Source organism: Mytilus galloprovincialis, chromosome 2, assembly GCF_965363235.1.
Source record: "Mytilus galloprovincialis chromosome 2, xbMytGall1.hap1.1, whole genome shotgun sequence".
Lineage (NCBI taxonomy): Eukaryota > Metazoa > Mollusca > Bivalvia > Mytilida > Mytilidae > Mytilus > Mytilus galloprovincialis.
The window spans coordinates 96865741-96891277 of record NC_134839.1 but is presented as its reverse complement, the minus strand read 5'-3'; the positions used below and the strand labels follow the sequence as shown (position 1 = coordinate 96891277).

General features: G+C 31.6%; 1 protein-coding gene across 3 annotated transcripts in view; it reads left to right on the top strand.

Moving 5' to 3' along the window:
* Positions 1 to 25537, top strand: part of LOC143065013 (uncharacterized) — a 49791-nt gene that overhangs the window by 8281 nt on the left and 15973 nt on the right. For 2 of the 3 annotated variants that reach the window (XM_076238284.1, XM_076238282.1), the window contains exons 8-26: positions 651 to 864; positions 1381 to 2255; positions 5739 to 5853; positions 6987 to 7178; positions 8025 to 8061; positions 8696 to 8977; positions 11143 to 11247; positions 12238 to 12522; positions 15554 to 15665; positions 16220 to 16427; positions 16924 to 17798; positions 19377 to 19491; positions 19720 to 19911; positions 20225 to 20261; positions 20817 to 21098; positions 21651 to 21755; positions 22353 to 22637; positions 23233 to 23350; positions 24071 to 24278. In XM_076238284.1, the coding sequence (XP_076094399.1) occupies positions 651 to 864; positions 1381 to 2255; positions 5739 to 5853; positions 6987 to 7178; positions 8025 to 8061; positions 8696 to 8977; positions 11143 to 11247; positions 12238 to 12522; positions 15554 to 15665; positions 16220 to 16427; positions 16924 to 17798; positions 19377 to 19491; positions 19720 to 19911; positions 20225 to 20261; positions 20817 to 21098; positions 21651 to 21755; positions 22353 to 22637; positions 23233 to 23350; positions 24071 to 24278 (4642 nt within the window). The remainder of the gene's footprint in view (positions 1 to 650; positions 865 to 1380; positions 2256 to 5738; positions 5854 to 6986; positions 7179 to 8024; positions 8062 to 8695; positions 8978 to 11142; positions 11248 to 12237; positions 12523 to 15553; positions 15666 to 16219; positions 16428 to 16923; positions 17799 to 19376; positions 19492 to 19719; positions 19912 to 20224; positions 20262 to 20816; positions 21099 to 21650; positions 21756 to 22352; positions 22638 to 23232; positions 23351 to 24070; positions 24279 to 25537) is intronic. The other variant, XM_076238283.1, reaches the window with a different exon arrangement.

The window sequence follows — 25537 nt, the reverse complement described above, 5'->3', positions numbered from 1 at the left end:
TGTTGTACCTTGATTAAATGATGTTTGAAATAATGGGGGTTATTACAAAATATATGCAAATATGGATGACAACAGTCCACAAACCATTCATAATATAACTAACGATTGAGTAAAGCTATCACAATGCAAAACTAGCGTGGAGCCCAGATGCTGCAGAAGGTTAGATATATTCTGCTCCACTAGTAGTGAAACTCATACCGAGTAAAAGTTCCATAACACGTCCAACTCAGTTATGTCTGAATAAAGAATAGAGAACGGGATATTTTAAAACGCTCAACCGAATCAACAAGGCGCGCGTAAAACTTTGAGAAGGAGCGTTTACCATTAATGACCCTCAGTTAAATAGCTTCCCGAGTCAGCATCAGCCGTATATTAATGAACATTTAATCATGAACGAAAATCTGTTTTGAATTGTTGTAAAGATTGAGAAATACGTGTTACTTGTACATGGGTCTGACTACAGGTATCGTATTTCACCATATGGTGGAATTATATTAGTAGAATGGAAAAGGTAGAAATAAAATCAAGATAAACAGTAAAGGTGAACCCCGATTAAGTCTAACAATTAAATCTTTTTAAACAGAAACAATAAAGAAAAACAGATTTTGATAGTTTGAAATTAATTTAATTTTATAAACTGTTATTTGTAGATTCAGGTTTACATTTTATGTAACATCTGGTGGTAACAGACGGCTAAAAAACACGGACAATAATATAATCACTGAAAGAGAGTCGTACAGTGGACATTCAGTGCAAGAAGTGTTAGAATTTCGATTTGATTTTGAGATGCCTGTTCATTGTATTCAGAGTTCATCTTGTACAGATGAGGATAATCCTTTGCAAATGGCAGATGATACGACAGTGGTATGTATATAAACAATGGATATTTGAATAAAAGTACCCTAATTGTAATTGCAGAGCCGCAAATGCATGCCAAGTCTTGGTCAAATTTTGTTTTCCAATATTTCACCAGTTTCATGTGAAGTGTTGTTTGAACTGTTTCTTGTTAAGATGTTACATTTTCCTATTGGTAGTTTGTCTTTCGTCAACTAATGAGAGTTCTTGACTGTCCACTTTTTAATACATTATTTTACGCAATAACGTAGTTGATACTGTTTGCAAAATGTGTAAGCTGTTTTAATATAAAATAAAATGATCACATCAGAGATACCAAGCTAATTTTTTTTTATGCTAGACGCTCGTTTTGTTTTCAGAAGACTTAATAGAATTTACGCTAGAATCAAAAAAGTTTTAAAAAGACCAAATTGAGTACAAAGTTGAAGAGCATTGTCGGCCAAAAAATTCAAACGATTTTGCTAAATTTAGCTATATAGCAAATAACCCTTTTCTGGTAAGATGTTTTTATCTTTTCTTTCATAGACTGCGATACGCCCGTGCTGGTCAGGCTGGATTGACGCCATTTCGGGTGTATATCGATATGTTTTTGAGGTTTGGAAAATGGAGTACGTACCAGGGCAAGACGGTCTGCGGGAACCACTTATTACTTCAACAACTAATCCAGAACCTTCATTTATAACAGAAATAATGGCAGACAACATAACATTTCCAGAATATACACCATCAGAACCAGGCGTGTACTCTTGTATTTTAGAGGTAAACGACAAGGCGAATAACTCTATATATGTAAGACGCATAGTAGTGTTCGATGATACGTCAGATATTAATGTTAACTCATCAAACGGACTTTACATATCTACAGCCAGTACTGAAACAGACTATATGTGGCAGACGGAATATAATTTAGATGGTGTAACTGACATCAATGTAGTATGGACAGATCTGTTTTCAAACCATCTTCATGACAAAGAACATTTTCTCTCTAAAATATTAGATTATGAACCTCGGTTAAGTGACAATATCAATAGACATGATTACAAGAAAATTCTCGCGGTATTTGACGACAATGAAGGTGACAGAACATTAAATGCAACATCCCATCTAAGAGGAATCATTAAATATGAAATTGCTCATGAAATTATCAGCAAGCCTAAAAGTGTTCCTCCAGATTTTGGTTGGAGCGATATTTCTCCCTTATCAGAAACAACATCATTCCAAATGACAACACGTACCATTGGTGACGGAGACTCTCACCAAGTTTGGATTCGTGCGACTGATGTAACCAGCAGAAATCATACTATAACAACAATTATTCATTTTGATAAGACTGGACCGCTCATTCATTTAAGTAATATTGCCTATAATATCAATGGTGGATCTCAACAGTTCACCAGTAGGTTAGTATTTATTATTATACAGCATGTTAAAATGCCATATTTTGATTGGCTAATACGAGTGTGTTAATTTACTCTATCACATGGCTGAGCGGGTGACAATTTTTTTTTTAATTTCACCCTCTCGTCTGGACCGATCAAAAATCGATAATTTGAAGGACTATGATTTGAATTTAAATCACGTAATTATAAACAATGCTTACGTTCTACGTTTTGGCGCATATTTTATTATTTGACTGTCCAATTAAAAAAAATAAAACATCTTGCCTAACTTTTTTTTGTTTTTTCTAATACCCGTAATGTTGCTATGTACTTGACGTCATATAAAATACTTTCAAAACAAAATTAGTCTGTATAACACAATAATGATAGGACATTCAGTATAATAAATTAAATAACACATAGCTGAGAGGGTGATAGAGCAGATTGGTACCCCTCGAAAAAGCATTGTCAACCTTGGCTTCGTCGCGGTTGACAATGTTTTCTCGGGATAACAATCTGCTCTATCACCCTCTCAGCTATGTGTTAATTATATAATGTCAAACTGGATAACACCAAACAATTTAACCTGTTATATATATGAATGTATTTCATAGAACGGTACACTATCTTCATTTATTGAACACAGCAATTAAAAACTGTATCACAATAGGTAAAAGAAAAATTCTTACAATGACACATTACTGAAATCTGGAAGTAAGTATATATATTTTTTAATTATCAGCAGGGATAGCCACAGCAATATTTGATACAGTAATAAATTAAAGTTCCTAGTTATTCAGAATATGCATGTAATTTCTACATCTTATATGTACCATGTTTATTTTGAAGATCGTAAAAAATCAGATAAGATATTTCTAAAAGAGGCGTGGTTTGTGTTTTATTTACAAAACATTTACAGAACACAAGAAGATACCAGTGAGGATTCTACTTCGTCAAAATTATATCCCCATTACGCCAGTTCATTCTTACAATCAGAGAAATGGAAGCCATTGTAGGGATGACACGCTGCCAATTTAGCTCTTTAGGAAGTACACCACTAATTCATGGTCCCATTGCTTTCTATGTTGAATTCCTCCGTTTCAAGAAGGCACACCTCTTTTGTTTTAAGTTCAAATAAAGTGGCAATCATTGTATTTCAAAGCAACACTTTATGGTGTCTTCTACTGAAAAAATCAACATGCCTTTAATGCATATGGCATATAAGAAAGAACTGGTTCCCGGAACTTTGGATGTACCAAAACAGGTACTTCAGATCTGACAAACAGACAAAATGAACCCTATTTTTAAAATTTGATGCAGTTTTTTTAATATTCAAAATCAAAAGTCCAAAAGTGTTCTACAATGATCACCAGTCCTTCAGCTTTCATTTCATACCAAAAATACCTAAATCTACATATTTTGAAAGTTACACTCATGCGTAGGAACTAGTTTGTGTTAAATATGTACTACTTTCTGGTATGTGCTTTCTGGCCGGGCCTTAATTAGTGGTGTTACACTTTTAAAAGCGATAAATTTATCCACATAGCACCATTACTATCCTTATATGTCAGTTGTATTTTAAAAGACAAATGTATCTACTTGCTAATGAGCATCAGTTAATGTTCTTGTTTGCATTGAGGTTTATGACCCCTTCTGTAGCCATTTTTGTACGAATTTTTCAAACTTCACTTGTATCAAAACTACAGATATAATGAATAATATAGATAGGCCATTTTGTACATATACCAAGGGGAAACTTGATGCAAAGCATTATTATTTACTGTTTCATTGCATTTAATAGAAAAAGAGTACTTTGTGGCAAATAAACCAAGATTTTTATAGAAAATCCGCATCCTTTAATACAGAGATTTTTGTTATAAAGTTTGAAACATAGATTACTCACTTGCTCTTTTATGATGTGCTAGTGTTCAGTTTTTACAAAAAGTTCTAACCAACCTGTAAATTCCAAAATACCTCGTGCTGAGTCACTAAAGTCGAACGCACCTAAAAGGTGTACTTGATTTGGTCAATATTTTTATTTGTTTTAACCAATAACTACATTAATAAACTTGTTTTAAGTAAATCAATGTTAGCACTGCATGCAATAATCCTATATCTATCAGTCATCAAATTGCCAAATATAAGGGTACAAGGATAAAGGCTGTGGATTTTCTATAAAATTTCCATATGTTTAGCATTGAATCAACACAAGGGTACATAATCCTTAAAACGATTGTCTGATCGGTTGTCAGGTGGAATTTTCGAAAATTTATTTAAGGAATGACTGTAATATTTTTTCTGTCTGTGAAGAAATAACATAAAAAATTTGGTGCACACTGAATAACGTGCGTAGCGGGTTATTTAACAGTGTGTACCACATTTTTTATGTTAATTCGAATAGACAGAAAAAATATTACAGTAATTTTTTATAATTTAATTCTAAATTCCATTTTAAACCGTAGAAAACCATTAAAAAAAGGTTGATGACGTCACGGTCACATGACTAAATTATTGTCTATGGGCTGATAACAAAATAACGTCAGCCAATCAGAAGACGCGTTACATCCAAAATTAAATTATAAACATTTAAAAAAATATTCGTGGAAGGGCAGACTAAAAATGTTCAATGGTTAAACTATAAATCCTAATTATCACACAAAAATATGTTTCAACTTAAAAGACTGTCGTCAAGTTCTTTTAGTAAAAATTAGCTATTCGAACACACCTACTCTGTTTTTGTGATTCATTTGAATGGTATTTCACTTGACCCATATATTTCATCTTTTAGTACTGTGAATTTTTGATGTTATAAAGTCAACCTGTAGCCTTGATATATAAAATTGATAGAATCTGAAGCGAGATGATGTATCAAATACTCTTGCTTTATATGTTTTGAAGACAAAATATTCAACTCAAACACGCCCTAACATAAAAAGGATCACTGATTTTTCTCTTTTCGATGCAATTGTTACCCATTTTTTTGGAATTTTTTCTTGAGTCACATAATGGAAGGGCAGACACGAAAATTACTGAAGTAATATTTTGATATGGTCTCCGTTTGTTGAAAAAAAATTTAAAATCGGAGGTCATGCATTTTCTACATCCAACTTCATAGATACCCATGTCGTCGACTTGATATCTAATGGTTCTACTTAACTATGTAATAGATAAATTGAAAACTTATGCAAATAGTGTAATTGAGCAGAAAATTGTCATTTTATTTGTTTCCATTAACTTTTAAAAGTCTTGTTACAAAGTAAACATTACAGTAAGCATTTATCGCCTTCTCTTCAAAAAGAGCTTCGATTCTTTTCTTCTATTTCAACCGGGTTTCCGGTATGAATTATTTTTTATTATTTTTTGTATGTTAAATTCAAAAACAAATTATCAGTTAGCTCTTTCCTTATATTAAGGTATCCGGAAACGATAGCAATATAAAAAATAATTCATGTCTTCTTCAAGCTATGTATCAATGTTTTGATTCTCTTAATGTTTTGTTTGCAGAATGGCAGTTATTTCCCAAGATCTACATAGTGGAGTGTTGAATGCTTCTTATAAAATTGTTCTGAATGAAACAGGCGAAGTGAAATTTCAAACAGATTTATTCATCAATAATGAGGTAACTAGCATGTTAAATATATCCAGATAATAAAAAAAAACTATATCCTTCAATTAAATAAAGAGTTAACGCTGGAAAATGGTTCGAACAAATACGATTCTGTCAACTGTAGTTCCATGATATTGAAATGTTGTTACAAATAAAAGATGTAAAATGTGTATGAACATTAAGTTTTCTGTTTTTGTACTGGTGGAATTGAATAAAAAAAATCCTGATAAAATGAATAATAACATACGTCTTTAAATTTTCATAAAGGGTCAGCTTGTTCGTTTTTACTGTATACATCATTCAAAGCGGTGTTCTAGGTGGTATTATTAAGTATTCAAAAAACGTCGAAATAAGCGTACAAAGTAAAATCACAAAACAAATGAAAGCCAATCATAATTCAAAACGAAAAGTCCATAATCGAATGGCAAAATCGAAAGCTCAAACATATTAAACAAATTGATAACTGTCATATTCCTGACTTCGTACAGATATTTTCTTATGTAAAAAATCGGTGGATTAAACATGGTTTTATAGCTAGCTAAACCTCTCACTATGACAGTCGCCAAAAAATCTATTATATTGACATCGATGTGTAAACAAAACAAACAGATATAATAGGGTAACATGTAAAGAATTGGGGTACAGCAGTCTACAGTGTGTTATAATCTTATTCACTGTAACAACAACCTAAAATGTTACACAGAAACACAAGAAAATATAAGTAAAAGGAAAGACAAGAATACAAGAAACGTAACTGCATTCCATTGCAAGCTGTAAAACTAAATTTTTAAACCGATTTTCACTACGAACTAGAGGTAAAAAATATGTTAATAAACAAAAAATGAAGTTGGTAACTCTAGGAATAATTTACATTATTAAATGGATATCTTTCGATTTTTTTTAAGAAAAATGTTTATCATAATTGTAGATGTCAAATTTGGAATCTTTTGTGCTGAATTAATTTGCTTTTTAAACAAATTTACAAATTGTTGTAGCAATATCGCAAAATATAGTAGAGAGAAAAGCATTATTTTCTTGATTTGCAGTTATTGTTCAACGAGCCAAAGTTGTATGTAAAATTGTACTAAATCTGTTCAATAGCCCATCTTTTTTTTTATTTAACTTAATACAAAGTTTCTTCTCAGACAACAGAAGATTGTGCTAAGACAGCAGACTGTTACTGTGTTTCGATGGGACAGTGTTTTACACGTACCATGACATTTGATTTTGACAACTGTAAACTGGCTGTTCCTCTTGAATTGATTGACTCAGGAACATATTCCTTGCACGTGACATCCTATAATACCGCAAGACTTGCATCATTCTCCATTATTCAGGTAATATTCCAATTTAATATAAGATGCAAAATTTATTTCATATACAAATTGCTTTCAAAAGTATTTGAAAGTTCTATTCTAGTATTCAGAGTTTCATTTATAATTGCGATTTTCATATAACTGTTCATTGAAACACTTTAAACGACCATCAAGTGCTATGCTATTTTAATAAAGGAGTAGGTTCAGTAAGACCCCTTTTTGGCCCCAAAATATGGTAGTTTTACAAAATTGTTTGAATGTAACTTTTTAGTTATTTTTTGGAAGGTATAATGCCCTTGCTACATAAAAATGGGCTTATTTTGCCATTACAATGCACATTTATCGGGTACTTGCATCATTAAGTCATGCTAAATTACTGAAATCATTACAATTTCAGCATTTTAGTTAATTTCTAGACGGTTTCCGTCGTAAATGAAAGTGGCCGCATTCGTGTTCATTCTTGATATTGGAATGTAATTTTTGGTTTATGATAATACATAATATATATAAAGGTCGAGGATGAACACGGATGCGGCCACTTTCATTTTTGACAAAAACCATATGAAAAGTGACAGTTTTTGGTATATTTGATAGATTTTTCATATTTAAGCTTGAATCGGAGCGTATGTAATAAGTGAATCAGTTAAAATCTTTCACAAAAAATAATTGAATCCATTGAAATAGACATTTAAGTGTTTAAAAATTGTCCAAAATCTTTCGTCAGATGAACTTGAAATTTGAGGCCAAAACCGGCCCTTACCGGACCTACTCCTTTCGGTCAATTAGCCGCACTACATTTTAAAATCAAAATGGAACTTTGATTTTTGTTTTCTTCTCACAGATTTATTACTTTTTTGTTAATTTTAGATGGGTGACGTAGGTCGATTCAATGGTGTCAATCAGTGTAAGTAAAACATGTGTCATCTACTATCTCCATGCTCAAGTTAGAGGTCATTCTATGCAAAGCTTTATTGTAGAGGTTTTTTAGTGTGTGATTTTCTTTTACAACATATAAACCAGATATGCAAACGTGGTGGAGGTTTTATGCGATATAAACACGACTAATTAGAAAAAAATACTATATTGCAACATATCTATCCAACATTTTCCAAACTTCTTGTTTGGTTTTTACAATTTTATAAAGGCAACAGTAATATACCGCTGTTCAAAATTCATAAATAGATTGAGAGAAAACAAATTCGGGCTACAAACATAAAGCGAGGGGAACGCATCAACTATAAGATAAAAACAACGGTACAACAGACACACTGAAGTGCAACCAAAACCAACGCCAATGCAACATACATAGATAACAACTGCCATATTCCTAACTTAGTACAGTACATTTTAAGAACAATACCGCTAAAATGAAAAAAATTATGTTTATTAATAAAACTGTTCTTCAACTGTGTACTTTTCTCATTTTGAAATAACAATTTTAGTACCATTTTCTAATTTTCATGTTTTTGGAATGTCACCGTTATCTTGGGACGTTATTGAAATTACACGTCACAAGATTATATTTTATCATTTTACAGATCCAAGCCCTTCCTCCATATCTATCATAAATAAAACCAATACTGAAATTACCATTCAATGGACGAATATTGTAACCTGCTACCAAATCGCACAATTTGTAATATACTTGCATAGGCCCGATAATTCTACAGATAGTTTTATAATTGGCAAAGATTCTGTAATATACACAATAACTGGCCTTTCACCTGGTGCTTCTTATGGTATTGACATGTACACAGAATATGGAAATGGAACGAATCTTAGTAGAAGTTTAGAACCTTTGACAACTATATTTTCAACAGGTAAATATTACTACTCACTTGTTTTGTTTAGTTTGTATATGGCCATAGATTGAAGATATTCGACTTAACAACTTTCTAAACTTCTAACCATCATTTTTTTTAGTAAAAGATCCTGTGATGGGTATATCCAACCAACAGTTAATATCTAACAAACACTGTCAATCACATGTGGAGGCCTGAATACTAAGCATTGCATTTTGACAAATTGTATTTTTTTATTTAAAACAATTGGGTACTTCATTACACAATAGTGTGTCGTTTGGAGGTCTGTTAAAACTATTTTTCTACTATTCAATCTGAAATTTAATTGGATGGACTATATACTGTTACATGTGTAAATAATGATACATCTTCAAAATGAACACAGAATTGGAAACTTTTTTCTGGTTTATAAATAAACGTATGTGAAAAATAAACTGTAAAAATAGGTGCAATTTGGGTACCGTCACATTATCTAATTCAGTTGAAATTTTTCGTTCATGTATTTTCACAATATGCGCATTTCATTTGGAGGGTGTTTTCTTTACACACTATAAAACTGTCCAAAGAGAGTTATGAGGAAGACTAACTGAAACCAACACAACATGGTGACCATCACGAAATGGTTGATTCGTACGATATTTCTGTGTCTCACTATAGTTCTCTTATCTGTATTTTTACCGATTGTGTTCCGACATTGACGTACTGACTTGAAGGGAATTTGCATGGCAGATGATCCCTGCATAGCACGAGTCGCCTACCCTGTCGACACACCAGTATTGCTGCCTTTGATGTTCTTGCGATTCTCTAAGTTTTCGTTAGCTCACCTAGCTCCTAGTGTTAAGTTAGCTATTTACTTAAATTGGTACCCGTCGTTCATTTACTTTTACAACAATCTTCTATGAAACAAATAGATCAGTTGAAACCAAAATTGAACACAATGATAATTTGAGTATCTGGTTGAAATGATTCCGCCTACCAACCAAATTCACCGACATGGCTGAAAGTAGAACAGAGGTGTAAATGCAAGTTTTTGTCATGTAAACCACAATAGAAACTCTACCGGAAATGTTTAGAATACTTAAAATACCGTTTATTAAGTCAAATCTCTCAGACAAATTTTAAATTGTGTCTATTATCTTGGAAACTGTTATAGATACAGAGAAAATTTAAATAGGAAAATATCATCAAGAATTTTTTTCAATATATTCCAAACTATCAGACGACTCTTTGTTACTTCCTCCTATCGTCTTGAAAACTGTAAATAAAAATACATAGATATATTGGAAATTCTTAGAGCAAAAATGATGAGCAGAACAAGATCAATAGTATTTTAAAGACACAGGGGCTATAACAAGAACATACTGTGTTTCTTTATAAATAAAGTTGAAATGAAAGTTTAAATTAGGATTTATCTTTCGAGAATTTTAAAATTGAAAACGATAGAACACATACAAACTTATATGAACGTATCGGGATATTAGTGCAATTGGCCTGATGAAATTTGTGGATTTCATAACAAATGAAAAATAACAAATCCGCAGACCTTCCCTATTTCAACTTCAAAACTAAGGACATGATTAACGACTGTGTGTATCATCTTTTGGCAATACAATCCTTTATATGGTTTAGCTGTTGAATATAAAAATTCGTGTAGTAAATATATTGGTAACATGGGTTGATATTGTTTCCCCATATAATTTTTGTTTAAACTTTATTTTGCAGACGATAGTCCAGATCTAGAAGAAAGCAGTATTAATCTTATCATTATTATAGTACCAACAGTTGTTCTTTTGTTCGTTATTATTGTAATTGGGATAATTGTTTACTGTTCTTGTTTGAAGAAACGACTTCGAAGGTTATCTACCTCTCCTTTCGCGCCACCAGATTTAGTTTTAAATGGTAAACTCCCGATTGTAACAAACATCTTAGTAAAATCTAAAAGTGATATGCTCTCCATACCGGAAAGGCCTTCCATTGATAAAATGGCTGAGTATCAAAATAATGTTATATTCAGACTTGACTTGCCGAAATGTCGTGCTAATATGCTAGCACCTATAAGTTCCAGGCTGAGCGACAGAAATGATTAATACTAATTTGAGAGTATTTAACTAGCTTTTTTATATTTTATATCTATTTATTTATTGGTGTATATATATCTCAAGTAATTTAAAGAAATATTTCAGCTGAATATTGCTCCCACCTACAACCTTGCTATCCTGGAGTTTGCAAAAGTTACAATGATGAATGTACATGTTCAAACGGTTTTATGGGCAATAATTGCTTGCAGTGTAAGTTTTTCTTGAATCATAATTATTTAACTATTATCCAAAAAGTATAATGAACAGCAATATAGATAGGAATTCTGTTGGTGTTTTATCAACAGTTAACTTTAATATAATGAATGAAGCAAACTTGTATTTATCAACGTAAAACGTCATATAACTCAAAAGTGTACATGCTATAAACGTCACATATATTTCATCTTTCAAAAACTGGTTTGGCAATAAGCATTCTACTTTCGACTGGAGTGCGATGTAAATAGGCATTGATTACATCATCGAAAACATTTTATTTCTTGTTAACCACATATATTATATATAGAGTTACTCTTCTTCTGTCATTCATAATGATCAAAACTTTTCCTCAAGAATTTATTTTGTCAAATTCAAATTTATAAAAGTTGTTGTATCTATTTTGTCTAGTCAAAATAAAATTATCTTATATCTCTAAGTGTATATAATTTTCATATGTTTGCATGTGTATATTACATCCATTACGTTCTGGTTTTTTTTCGATGCATAAAGAGAATTTAATTACTGGTAAAGCAGAAGCATACATGTATGATGATGCACAGCTGCTGTCATATCACTGCCAGTCTGTTTTTATTCGTTACTTTTATGTTATGTTTTGTTTTTGTTTTAATTCTGTTTGTGTTTTTACTATGATTATCATTGTTGTTATTGAATATGGCTGGGTCCAAAATGATGTAATTGAAACATCTTCAGCACGGTTCTGCAAATAACGATATCATTCAAGTTATATATTTATTACATATTCTGGTTTAACACGAAACTAGTCAACACATAGGTTACATTGAATTATTAGTTATATCTTACGGAAATACTCATTTGGTTTTCGAAAGCAAAACATGTATTTGTTTGTTATTGTTAGTTATTAATAAAGGTACATGTAAAAGTACATATAATGTTAATTTTTAGATTTTTTTATATGAATATATTAATAAAAATGAAATAAATCAGTCTTTGTTTTTGTTATAGTTGATGCCCAATATATGCCATTAATTCATAGGACTAATTCTTCCATATCCTTGCACGACTCTACGATTGGAAAAGATTTGTTTACGTATAGTACAGCTTCCAAGGGAGACAGAATAACTTGGTCAAATCAGGAAGACTTCAATGTGTCGAAGCTTTCATTCGAAGCTTCTTTTCAATCCGATTCCATATTTGGTTCAGTACCAGGATATCCGAACTATGTCACAAATGCAACCTTTGGGATAGTAGAAGGGCGTGTGCATATCAACCACTCAACAATTAATTCAGGTACAGATATATTTAAATTGATTTGATATTTTTCCAAGACGATGTAAAAACACGTGACATATATTTTTTCTTTATGGTATTTCATGTGGAACTAGCTGCATAAATTTAAAAAAAAAACATAAAAAATTTAATCTAAACCACAGAACAACAAACAAATGACGAATAATGACAAATCAATACATTTTGATTTTCCGACAGAAACAAGAGGTAAAAAATTCCGACCAGATAAAAAAAAACACCAATCTTACAACTTTTGTATTTCAATAAAACTTACTGTATACAAAGAAATGTGATTTACAGAAAAAGAAATACATGTATGCCATTAAGTTCATAAGTCACTTAGAATCTTATTGATCAAAATTCACGTTTCATGTTTCTTCATAAAGAGTGGAGGAAGTACAAACCTTCTACATTTTTGAAGAGCTGGTATAACTAAAAAATATTGAGAAACCGCGAACAAAACAAAACGAACTATTCGCATTCCTCCATTTATTATCACTGCACTTTTTTTCATGTCAGTATCAAAGTAATGAGCTTTTTGACTGGTTGATATGCAATATAGATAACAAAGGCATATACATTATTCTAAAAATAAAATTAAGTCTTATTAAATTAACTACACCATATGAACATTTTCATACATAATGTTGTAATTACATACACGAGTAATAATGTTGGCGAATGCATCTATTTTAGCATTATCTTTATTTTTAAGTTAAGTAGTGTGTGGACTCGTCGTCTTGCTGTTTTGTGAATGGAGTTGTCTATTTTGATCTACTTATGTGTTTTGAATGTTCCCATGGTATATTCCTTTTTCAAATCTTTTATATTTATATTTATTTTGATTTTGATCGGATACTGTCTGAAAAGATAAAATGAACGAAATGATTTGTTGTCATTATCAGATCCTTTAAAAAAATATTTAAGTGTAATGCATTTCCACCTGAAAACCAGTTACCTTTAGGACAACCTGTAAAGCAATTCAATAAATATAAATGTAAATGTAAGACAAAGTGATATGATTGCCTGCGAGACAACTTTGCACCTACCAGAGAACAAATAGCATTATAGTTAGCAATAGTAGGTAACCAAACGGCCTTTAATTCAGCAACTAAATATAAACATACAGATGTCAACAATTAGCAGAACCCGTCCCGCATAACAAGCAATAAAATGCCTCCGAAATAACAGGTGTAAAACAATTATAGTCAAGAAAACTCAACAAAACAATAAACGGAAAACAAATATGATATATTATATATAAAGTAACGAACGACAACCACTGAATGGCAGGCTCCTGACCTGGAACAGACGTATACAGAATGTGGCAAGATAAAGAGGTAACCAATCTCTCACTAACTTTGGAGACAAAGTTTAAAACGTGTGGAACAGTGCTTAACTTAATAGAAAGATACAAAACATCAAAATGTTTAGGCTTGATAAACATCATCACCGTAAAAATCATGATTTAGTATCTCGTTAATTTATAATACGGATTTTACAGCCACACTTCTAAACCAAATCTATAAAGGTTTTACGGTATTTGGGGTAACGAAAGCCTTGATTTAATAAAAGTAATGTATAAATTACGTTCGTTGAAATCCAAATGAAACTACAGACAAGGGTAAGGTGAACAAGTTAACATTTATGAACACTGTAAGGTTGGGTTATAGAAACACCGCCGTCCACAAAAGGAAAATTGACAATAGGGAACTACATATCCCTTTTTGTGTAGCGTTTCTCGTGTAAAACTGAAAATCTAAATCTCACAAAGATATTTATCAGTGCTCAAATTTGATTTATCTAAAGTAAATACAAATAAGAATATGTGGTATGAGTGTCAATGAGACAACTCTTAATTCAAGTCACAATGTATAACAATTAACAATTATAAGTCAAATAGTTTTAATTACATTCCTTTTGCTAAATTACGACAGTATATTTCGACTGTATTTTTAGAGTACAGTTATCTAGAATAATTTGCATTTTAAAATCTTCTTTGATGTATAGTGTCATACGCATATCATATTTAACATCTTTGAAGATTTTCAAGGTAAGTTATGCAAAAAAAACGGAAACGAAATCATCTGAATAATCAAAACTGTCCTGCAGTATTCAGATGTAGTACACCAATCAACAAATTCATAACAACAATTGTAATTTATCGATTGAGACATCGAATTTGATATTACTTCGAGCAAAACGACGGTGTCGTATATGGAGCAGGCCCTTCTAGAGCATCTGCGATCACCCGCGTTTTGTTCTTTGTCTTTTTCTCATTTTCTGTTGAATTCCTTGAATTCCGTTCTCTCTGATGTATCTTCCACCTCTGTTGATGAAAACGTAAGAAATTACTCCGTAATACAACTATAAAAAATCCTATTAAAAATTAAAAATGGATTCTTAAACTCCTGACACTCAATAGAATATATAATACGTAATACAATGACGAATTTCCATTATCAACCAGTCTTGAAATGTGTGAAATAGCATTAATTTGTCATCTTTGTGGTGTTGAGAAATCAAAACGGAGTTCATGATTTTCTATAAAACAACAAATGTACTTAGATGCATTTTTTATATGGTTGACTATCGAGTTTTAATGTTTCTTTGGTATCTTTCGATTCTATTTGATGATGTGTAGATTAAATGGTTAGAACCCAAGAAAAAAGAGCAACTAAACAGTGTCGAGTATGCTCTTAAGGTGGTACCCAACACTTTAACTAAAATTAATTTGGCTCGTTTAATTTTCATAAAATTTTGACAAAATATTTACTATGACTCTTTGACAAAAATGTAACAAAAAAACAAAAAATTTGAACCAACTGTTTTATTTAAAAAATTACACTGGTTATATAGGAGTTTGATAAACACTTATTTTGATCATTGAGAAGCTTAATATCCCCTTCACAACACAAAGTAATTAAAACGTTTAGCTGATTTTACAGAGTAATCTCCCTGTAGTGTTAGGTACCACCTTAAAACAAATTGCCAAATTCTAGCAGGTTGAATAGTTTCCATTTATTTACAGGGAACAATGACACCATCTTACAATGTCCAAATGCCAGTAATATGATGCCAGTGACGGAATTACAATGTACCTTTACAGTTGATAAACAACTGAAGTTAACATCAGGAGATTTGTAAGCCACGTTATATATTATAACAAATTATGTAATAGTGAACAAACTTTTGGGTGTAGGGCAATATTTCATTGAAAAAAATATTTTGCACGTACAGTGAAATTAGTCTCGCTAGGAAAAATATGAGATTTATCTTTTAATAAGTCTTTTATGTTTCGAATCGAAAAAAAGGAAAATGATATATCAAGTCAGTATAATATCGATAGTCTTAAGTTTATCAAACGCCCTTTGCATCTCTTTTTAAATATTTGTCAAAAGTTCGCCTCTCTTTTGAATAAACTCATCATAGATACCATTATTTTTTGTATTTACACCAGACGCGCATTTCGTCTACATAAGACTCAATAGTGTCGCCCCTCTTTTGAAACCATCCTTCAAATTCTAACGGCTAGATTATTGATGATAATGTAAAACACTGGTTTTGTATTTTTGTACAAACAAAAACCTACCTTGGTTACTGTATATGTAAATAAAGGAAGAAACATTAATATTGTGAAACTCTTTAAATTTAAAAAAAAAATACAAAATGAGTAATTTGTGCTATTTCATTTCAGAATATTATTGGAATTTCGAGCAAAATCAGGTGGAAAACTGGAACTAATGACATTAGACGACCGTGCTGTGACTGGAGTTGAGTTTTATATTGGAGTAACAGCTATTGACGTTTTGGAGTTCAAGTTTGATTTTGGAGTGCCTTCTCACTGCACAGAAAATTCCACTTGTTCGGATCATGCTTTGCAATTGGAGAATGATATCACATCGGTATGACATGAAACGATTTGTTATTAGATTGGTAGTCGAAAGATGGTTTTGTTATATTTGTTGGAAAATTAATGATGAAAAAACAGGCTGCGAGAATTTTTTTCTAATGTGTTATTAAATATCATTCTTCAAATAATATAAAATGAACCCCACATTTTTGGCAACACCTGTACTATTCATTTTTACATGTGTTCTTTACAAATAATTTTATCAAGATTAAAAAGATATTTCTGCAAATTTTACCTTAACTATTATTTTAATTCGCAAAAAATTCTTCGAGAATGTTGTCAGTGCCACACAATGAAATAATTTTATCAAGATTAAAAAGATATTTCTGCAAATTTTACCTTTACCACTTTTTTTTAATCCTCGAAAAATTCTTCGAGAATGTTGTCAGTGCCACACAATGATTGTGTTAAATGTTTAATAGCAACTAGCAAAAATAATATATAGTTCACAATTAAGTCCATTTAACACAATTTCTTTTTTTATGCAGATCGAAATTCGTCCCGATTGGTCTGGTTGGACCGATCGCCTTTCTGGCATTTCTAGTTATACTTTTGAAGTATGGAAGATGGAATATAATGTGGATGCGGAAGGATTACAAGAACCTCTTATAACTAATAATACCAACCCTGCACCCGTGTTTATAACTAACATAATGGCTAAGAACTTGACTTTCCCGACTTACAAGCCGACGGAAGCTGGAGTGTATTCATGTATACTGGAAGTGAACGATGTTGCGAATAACTCGGAATACGTCCGACGTATTGTTATATTTGACGATAACTCACATGTAACTGTTAATAGCTCTAATAGTCTGTTTGTATCATCTGCGAATTTTGTAACAAACTATTTATGGCAAACAGACTTCAAACCTAATGTTAAAAATGATATAACTGTAAAATGGGAAGATTTGTTCAGCAATTCTGTACATCATAAAGAACATTTCTTGGCAAAGGTTTTAGACTATAAACCACGATTAAGTGATAACATACGACGTCATAACTATAAACGAATCTTGACAAAGAATGATGACCATGAAGGGGACAGAACAATTGATAGTATTTCTAATATAAATGGTATCGTTAAGTTCCAAATAAACCATGAAATTGTCAGTAGACCATCATCTGAGGCCCCTGCGGACGGATGGGAGGATATTTATCCAATAGCAGAACAGTCTGTTCTTAATATGGCTGCTGGCACAATAGGAGATGGAGATTCACAACAAATATGGGTTCGTGCGTTCGATGTGCTTGGTACCAACAAAACGCAAACTACAATTATTCATTATGATCAAAGTGGACCAGATAACTTTTTAACAAATAGAGAATACAATATAGAAGGTGGGGACCACACTTTTTCAAGCAGGTGAGAAATAGGTGGACTTGTACATTATACGAAAAGAATAAAACAAGGTGTGGTATGAGTGTCATTGAGGCAACTCTAAATTCAAGTCACACAGATAAAAGAGGGACGAAAGATACCAAAGGGACAGTCAAACTCATAAATCTAAAACAAACTGACAACGCCATGGCTAAAAATGAATAAGACTAACAGAAAAACAATAGTACACACGACACAACATAGAAAACTAAAGAATAAACAACACGAACCCCACCAAAAACTAGGGGTGATCTCAGGTGCTCCGGAAGGGTAAGCAGATCCTGCTCCACATTTGGCACCTGTCGTGTTGCTTATGTGATTACAAATCCGGTAAATAGTCTAATTCGGTAGGTCATATTCATGAAAGGGAAGGGGATTGTAGTTACGACGCAAGGAACATATCCGATATCATTTGTGAAACGGTTATTCCATAACGGTCAACCAACTCGTGATGCCGTCCTTAAAATTTACGAAGGGATGATTTTAACTTCACCATTTGGAACTCTTGGTTTAATAGCTTCCTTGTGAGCAGCAAACCTCTATCAAGAAAATCATGATAGGAAATGCAAGCACGGGAATATCGTATCAATTGGGAGATATATACCCCGTATGCAGGTGCTGCTGGAATGTTGCTACTTAGAAATGGAAAGTTCACAATTGGAAAGCTGAAATCATCTCTTTTGTCGTAAAGTTTTGTTTTCAACCGACCCTCATTGTCAATTTCTAGATGTAAGTCAAGATATAAAGCCGACTTAACTGTATCTGTAGTATCCTTTATCTCTAGTTCGATTGGATAGATGCGTTCCACATAGTCACCAAATTTTGAATTGTTTAGTGAAAGAACATCATCTATATAGCGGAAAGTAGAGTTAAAGGATATTGCTAACTTCTTATCTTTCTTCCTAAGAAGTTCCTGCATGAAGTCAGCCTCATAATAATAAAGAAACAAGTCGGCGAGTAGAGGGGCACAGTTTGTTCCCATTGGAATGCCGACAGTCTGTTGAAAAACACGTCCTCCGAACGTAACAAATATGTTGTCAATCAAGAAATCAAGCATCTTGATAATATCAGTTTCAGAGAATTTTTTGTTTGAATCAGAGTGATTCTTTACAAAGTAGGATTTATCCCTCCCTAAGACAAGATACTTGTATCTATGTTGACCATTCTTTTTTAAAAGGTTAACAATTATATGTCAAAGTACGGCCTTCAACACGTAGTCTTGCCTCACACCAAACAGCAAGCTACAAAGGGCTCAAAAATGACTAATGCGTACATCTACCTCATTTAAGCTTTGTTGGATAGTCGTCTCATTGGAAGTTACAGTACATGTCCTTATTTTTTTAAGTGTAAAACAATTCAAACAGGACAATCAACGATCTAATGTATGTTATTGTTTTACATTTATCATGCAGATAAAAAAGAAGTATTTTTTGATACAACGGTTGTGAGTTACAAGTATAAGGATTTACGATTATTTTTGCATGTTTCTTAGATTTGTCTCAAATTAATTAATAATATCTAACCTATTATAATAATTATTTATTAATGCTTTTATTCTTTTAGGATTGAATTTGTATCCCGGGATCTTCATAGTGGTGTCACTTATGTGTCAATGCAAATTGTGCTTAACGGAACAAACAATATCAGATTTGACCAAAATGTTTCTGTGGAAGAAAGGGTAGGTTTGATTCAATCTGTGAACTAAGGAACGAAAAAAATGTTGACATATTTTAAAATGTAAAAAAAATAAAATTTTAGACTTAAGTAAGATTTTCTTTCAATTATTATAATACCAGAAAAATAAAAAAAAAGAATTACAAGTCCCATTTTTTCTCAAAACTTCAAATACTGTAACATTAGATTGTCATAAAATATAAGAAAAATAATGATTTATTTTATACTACAGACTACTGAGGCCTGTGCTCTTACTCACGACTGTTACTGTGTACCAATGGGACTGTGTTTTATGAGGAACATAACCATCGAAATTAACAATTGTCATCTAGGTGTACCAATAGATGTGATAGCGACTGGATATTATAATCTTAATATCACATCACACAACACAGCTTCATTAGGCACTTCTACATTGATCAAAGTACGTTAAAAGTTTGATATTTATTACTTTGTCATGTTTTTGAAAAACAAGTGTTGTATTCATCTATTGCTATTTTCCATTTATACTGCCTAAATGAAATGCAGTCAAAGCAAGTTGTATCATACTGAATGAATGATTCTCATATACATGTCAATTAGTATTCTTCTTCTCAGTTTACAGTTCATTTTTGCTTATGTTAGAAATAAACAAACATGCTGTCAACAAGGTGTATAATTACATCCAAATATATTTAAAAAAAAAAAAAGGTGTTCAATTTTTTTATGCTGATATAATTTATCATAATCTATTACAGATAGGGGAGGTCACAAAGTTTAATGGTATCAATAGTTGTAAGTAGCGTTAGTTTTCTACTATTATCAATTGTTAAATAACCGTAATTGATCGTTCAGTATCTCACAAGAACATGCGAATTCCTTTGGAAACTTCTTAATAACAAAACATAGAACAGTGGGTCATAGGTAGTTACTGTATCGTCAAATTCATTAAGGTACAAGGACTTAATCAAAGAGATTGGTTGATTGATTGTTGATATTTTATTGCCACATTTGGGGTATTTCATGGCGGTCAGGTTTTATTGGTGGAGGAAGCCAGAGTGCCTGGAGAAAACCACTGACCTTCGATAAGAAAACTTCAAATCCTAGTCAATTAAGATTGGAGTCGAGTGCACCTAATCGAAGGGACAAAACTAATTTGTTCCATAATACATAACTGCCAAACAAAACAAGTTGTGTTTTTTTTAACCATGAATGGGAAAATACATTGAATCATAATAATGCTTTGGTGATTTTTCAGGAACGGCTTCCATGACACTCTATAATAGTTGGAATTATTATTAAATTAAAAAAAGGGATTCTTCTAAACAAAATATTTCTATCATTTTTCAGATCCAAGTCCTTCATTTGTTACTACTGTCAACATTACAAATAGAGCAGTGACCATACAATGGACAAATGTGTCCACCTGTTATCAACGACTGAGATATATCATCTTGCTGTATAAACCTGATAATACGACAGACTCATTTGATATTGATAAAGATGCTGATACATATATATTTAATGATCTTTCACCTGGTACTACTTACACAGCAGAGATTTATACTGACTATGACACCAAACCAGACTTTACCCGCAGCCCAATACCATTTGAACATACATTTACAACAGGTAAAACATTTTTAGAAAGGTTTACGTATTTGATAAAAAAAATAATAATAACTGAGCGGGTACAATAAGTAACAAATATATAGTGAATAAGAAAATAAAAAGCTGTACAATGAGCAGATAGTATTCCGATACTCTTTATTCTCATCTTTATGATTTTAACTAATTTATAGAATCAACAAGAAAACTGTGAGCATTGCCTATACAGAACCAACCAACCCAACCCCCAAATTAAAAAAAAAAATAACATGCACACACATTTGTTTTTCATTGACACAAAACATAGATAATTTGGCAATGGCACCATTAAGGCTATATTGAATCCAACTAAGTTGGGGATGGAATTTGGGCATGCATGTCTATATATGTTTGTATTTCGTCAAACATTTAGTAAAATATATATAAGCATATAAATATGATATTGTAGAAACTTATTATGTTATACACATTTATAGATGTTTAATGTCAATTAACTTTACTGATGATAAGGTTAACATGACTCCCATAAAATGATTGTTATACGTTTATAATATTTTTAACAAATTTTAATTTCAGCTTCCTTTTGTTCTCATCTACAACCATGCTATCCTGGTCATTGTAAAAGTGATATAGATGAATGCATCTGTACTAATAGTTTCAGTGGATCTACTTGTTTACAATGTAAGTTTATTTATTGAAAATATAGAAATGACACATTGCGTACACAATTTTATTTGAACCATCTTTGTTTTCTACTTGATATGTCGTGTGAGAGTTTGTTTGAAAAGACTATCACCATATACAGTTATATTATTAAACTCGGAACAAACAAAAATAAATGGTGTAATTTTAAAAGTTATATGTAGCTAATTGATTGTTGGCAAATCAAGGTTACATGTGTTAAACTTTTTAAAATAAGTTTTAATTCCCAGTTATAAATTAATTTTAATTTTTTGGAAAATTAAATTCTTGCGTTGGGTATATTAACCATGTTTTAAAACAGCCAATGGACTGTTTTGTAACACCTAATGTTAAGAAATGTGTACTACTATGAAGAAAAACAATCAATATAAACAATCTAACAAACCGAAAAACATGACAAAGTCAACTGAAAGGTTCCATCTATTACCTATTTCTTTTCTTTCTCCATCTATTTATATTTTCAACAACTACCTGGTCATGTATTACGTATACAACACTGTTTGTCTTATCAAATACTTGGAATATTTTTGCTGAAAAATGAAACTAATCTATCTTGAAATTTACATTATTTTTCAGTCGGCGAAACGCATTCACCCTCCTTACAAAGAAGTGCAGCAACATTTAGCTACGTAGATTTGAGTACTAAAATTGTGAAATACACCTATCAAGTGAATTCTACCGAACATAATTTAACATGGTCAAATCAGGAAATGTTTAATTCAATGATATTTGTACTTGAGGCTTCTTTTGACGGAAATTTGACTTTCGGAACACTTCCTGAATATCCGAACTACTTGAATAAATCTGAGTTTGGTATTGTGGAGGGAACTGTACAATTCACACATACATTTCAATCTACTGGTAAATATTGATCGATGATTTCTCAATAGTTTTAAACAAAATGCTTTTGATTTTTTTTAAAGTGCTTTCACATCAATTTTATGATATATTTTCTAGTTTGACTAAAACGTGGGGGGGAGACTTGCAAGTATGCACCAACTTTTGTTGTCTGCATCAAATTGACGCTTACCGTGATTGATAAATGGATCGTTTTCATAAAATATATGTCAATTTAATTGTTTGGACGTTCTTCTTTATGTGATTTCGATAAACGGACGATGTCATTGTGCCTCCTGTTCCGTAGTTAACAACTTCTACATTGAACGTAAAGTGCTGTTATCATTTTGTAGATGTATGTGAATGTGCGTATTGGTAGGATGGTCTTCTTCATACTTTTGTTTACAAATTTATTTCCCAATTTTCATTTCTTAGTCACGGTTATTTTTTTTAAAACGTCTGTGTCTCACCTCACAGGCTACACGTTTTGCAATATCAGATATTTGATTGTTTCATGTATCCAAATAGTTGGAATAAAATAACATTTTAATGAAAAGACACTGATTTTTTTTTATCAATTTGAAATTATTAAAAATGTTATTTTTTGTTTTCTTTCTAGTAAAAAATAAAACAGTTCTCCAATGCACTGATCTAAGTGAGGAAAGTCCCATACCTGCACTACATTGTAATATTCAGCTACTAAATACGTATACAGTACCGTTATCTTCTGGAGACATGTAAGTATAACAGAATTAACAACACTAAAATAAATAAACAATAAAAACAACTAGAAATGTTATTTACAGTTAAGATAATATTTACGCAGTTCGTCCATCGGAATCTCTGCTGGTGGACAATCTGTCCCCGAGGATTATACCAGTCCAGTAGCCTAACAACATGAAAACTTGAAGATCGAATTATGAATTTTGAACAACGGTATACTAATGTTGCCTTCATTTATCACCAACGGACCGGAATCTCTGGTGGTGGACAATATGTCCCCGAGGATTCTACAAGTCTGGTAGTCAAACAGCATGAAAACTAGTAGATTGATTTATGAATTTTGAACAGCGGTATATTACTGTTGCCTTTATTTATCACCACCGGACCGGAATCTCTGCTGGTGGACAGTCTGTCCCCGAGGATTCTACCAGTCCTGTAGCCTAACAGCATGAAAACTAGTAGATCGATTTATGAAATTTTAACAGCGGTATACTACTGTTGCCTTTATCTCATTGCATTCAAACCATGTTAATGTTAATTCTTTTGTTTTTTGTTGATAATGTGATTGAATATGTGAAGTGAACATTAATATCAAAGACAACGTCAGAACGAACATTTTATTTTCTCAAAAGAGAATATAACCATTTCATTTCTTGAGTAGATCAATTAAAATCCATTGACCTCTAATTTGGTGAAATATTATTTGTTGTTGAAATATTGTTTTTTTTTTTCAGAATTACTCTAGAATTCATGGCACATTCTGGTGGCAATAGGAAACTAATTAACTTTGGCGATGGTAAAATGACTGGAATTGAGTTTTATCAAGGGCAGTCAGTACAACATACAATGGAATTTAGATTTGACTTTGATACTCCTGTACACTGTACCAACATTTCATCATGTGAAGACAGTCCAATGTATCTTGAAAAGGACATAACGAAGGTAAAATACTTGATTTAATTTGTTTTTATTTTATTTTTAGGGGTGAAAGATGTTAATTGTAAAAATAGTTGATTTTACATAGCAAAAACATTGATTGACCTTACTATATATTGCTATAAAATCTGTATTTGTCTTACTCAATTTTTCATTTCATTCATAGCAGTGACTTAGACTTTTCTTCCTCTTTTTCTCTTCTTCACATACATAGTAGTTTCGTCAAATTTTTATGTTCAATCAACTAGTATGCAACTTGTTATTCATAATATATAATGTTGCCTATTTTGATGAATTGATTCTTATTTTGTTTAATTTAATATTTTGATATACTATGATATAAAAAGATGTGATATGATTGTCAAAGAGACAACTTTCTATCAAAGAGAAAATTACATCGATTTTTTTGGTGTCAATTTGTTACGTACTTACCAATGCTAAAACTTCATATATGTTAAGTTTGGGCTTGATGAATTATGATAAAAAAAGTCAAAGATAAAAACAAAAGCCTGGTCCAATGCAAAATAATAGATATGAAAAGTTCTGGTAGAAGTCACGAAGAGACAAATATTGTCGAAATGCGCATCCGGCCGTGGTTCAGTAAAATTAGTAACGTATTAATATTTTGAACAAAGACTTTAAAGACTTGAGTAAAGGTTCTGCTTCGGGATACGCATAATTATCAAGAGTATATTGGTGTCATATACGATTGTGTTTGCCGAATTGTCCACTGATGTAACTAACATAATACTTGTAAATTTTAGTTTCAACTGGCACAAAACTAAATAACAAAACGACAAAAGAAAAAAATACATATCTAAGAATACCCCAGTCACTAATAGCTTTAATTAGTTTAGATTAGGTATATTGTATTTGCATAAATAGCGGAATGGATTTGACACAAGTTATAACAATATAATGGAGTCTTCTCCCTTTTTCTATAATAATATAATATGGACATGGGCACTGATATTTAATTGTTGGCACTGGCTACGGTTACATGGAAATGTAACAATAATAAAAATATTATTGTTACATCGGAGACTAATTGCCGGAATGCAAAGTTGGGCAAGGAACCGATTAATTACGAATGTAACAATAATTATTGAGGCTACGGTTACATTGTGTTATTGTTACATGAAAAACAGCAATGTACGCTAAATTTATTAAATTTAAATCTTCTTTAGCTGTGTTGCTTAATTCTTTCATATGTACTAATTAATACTTGTAATAATGATAATTAATAAGTATTATTATTATACAAA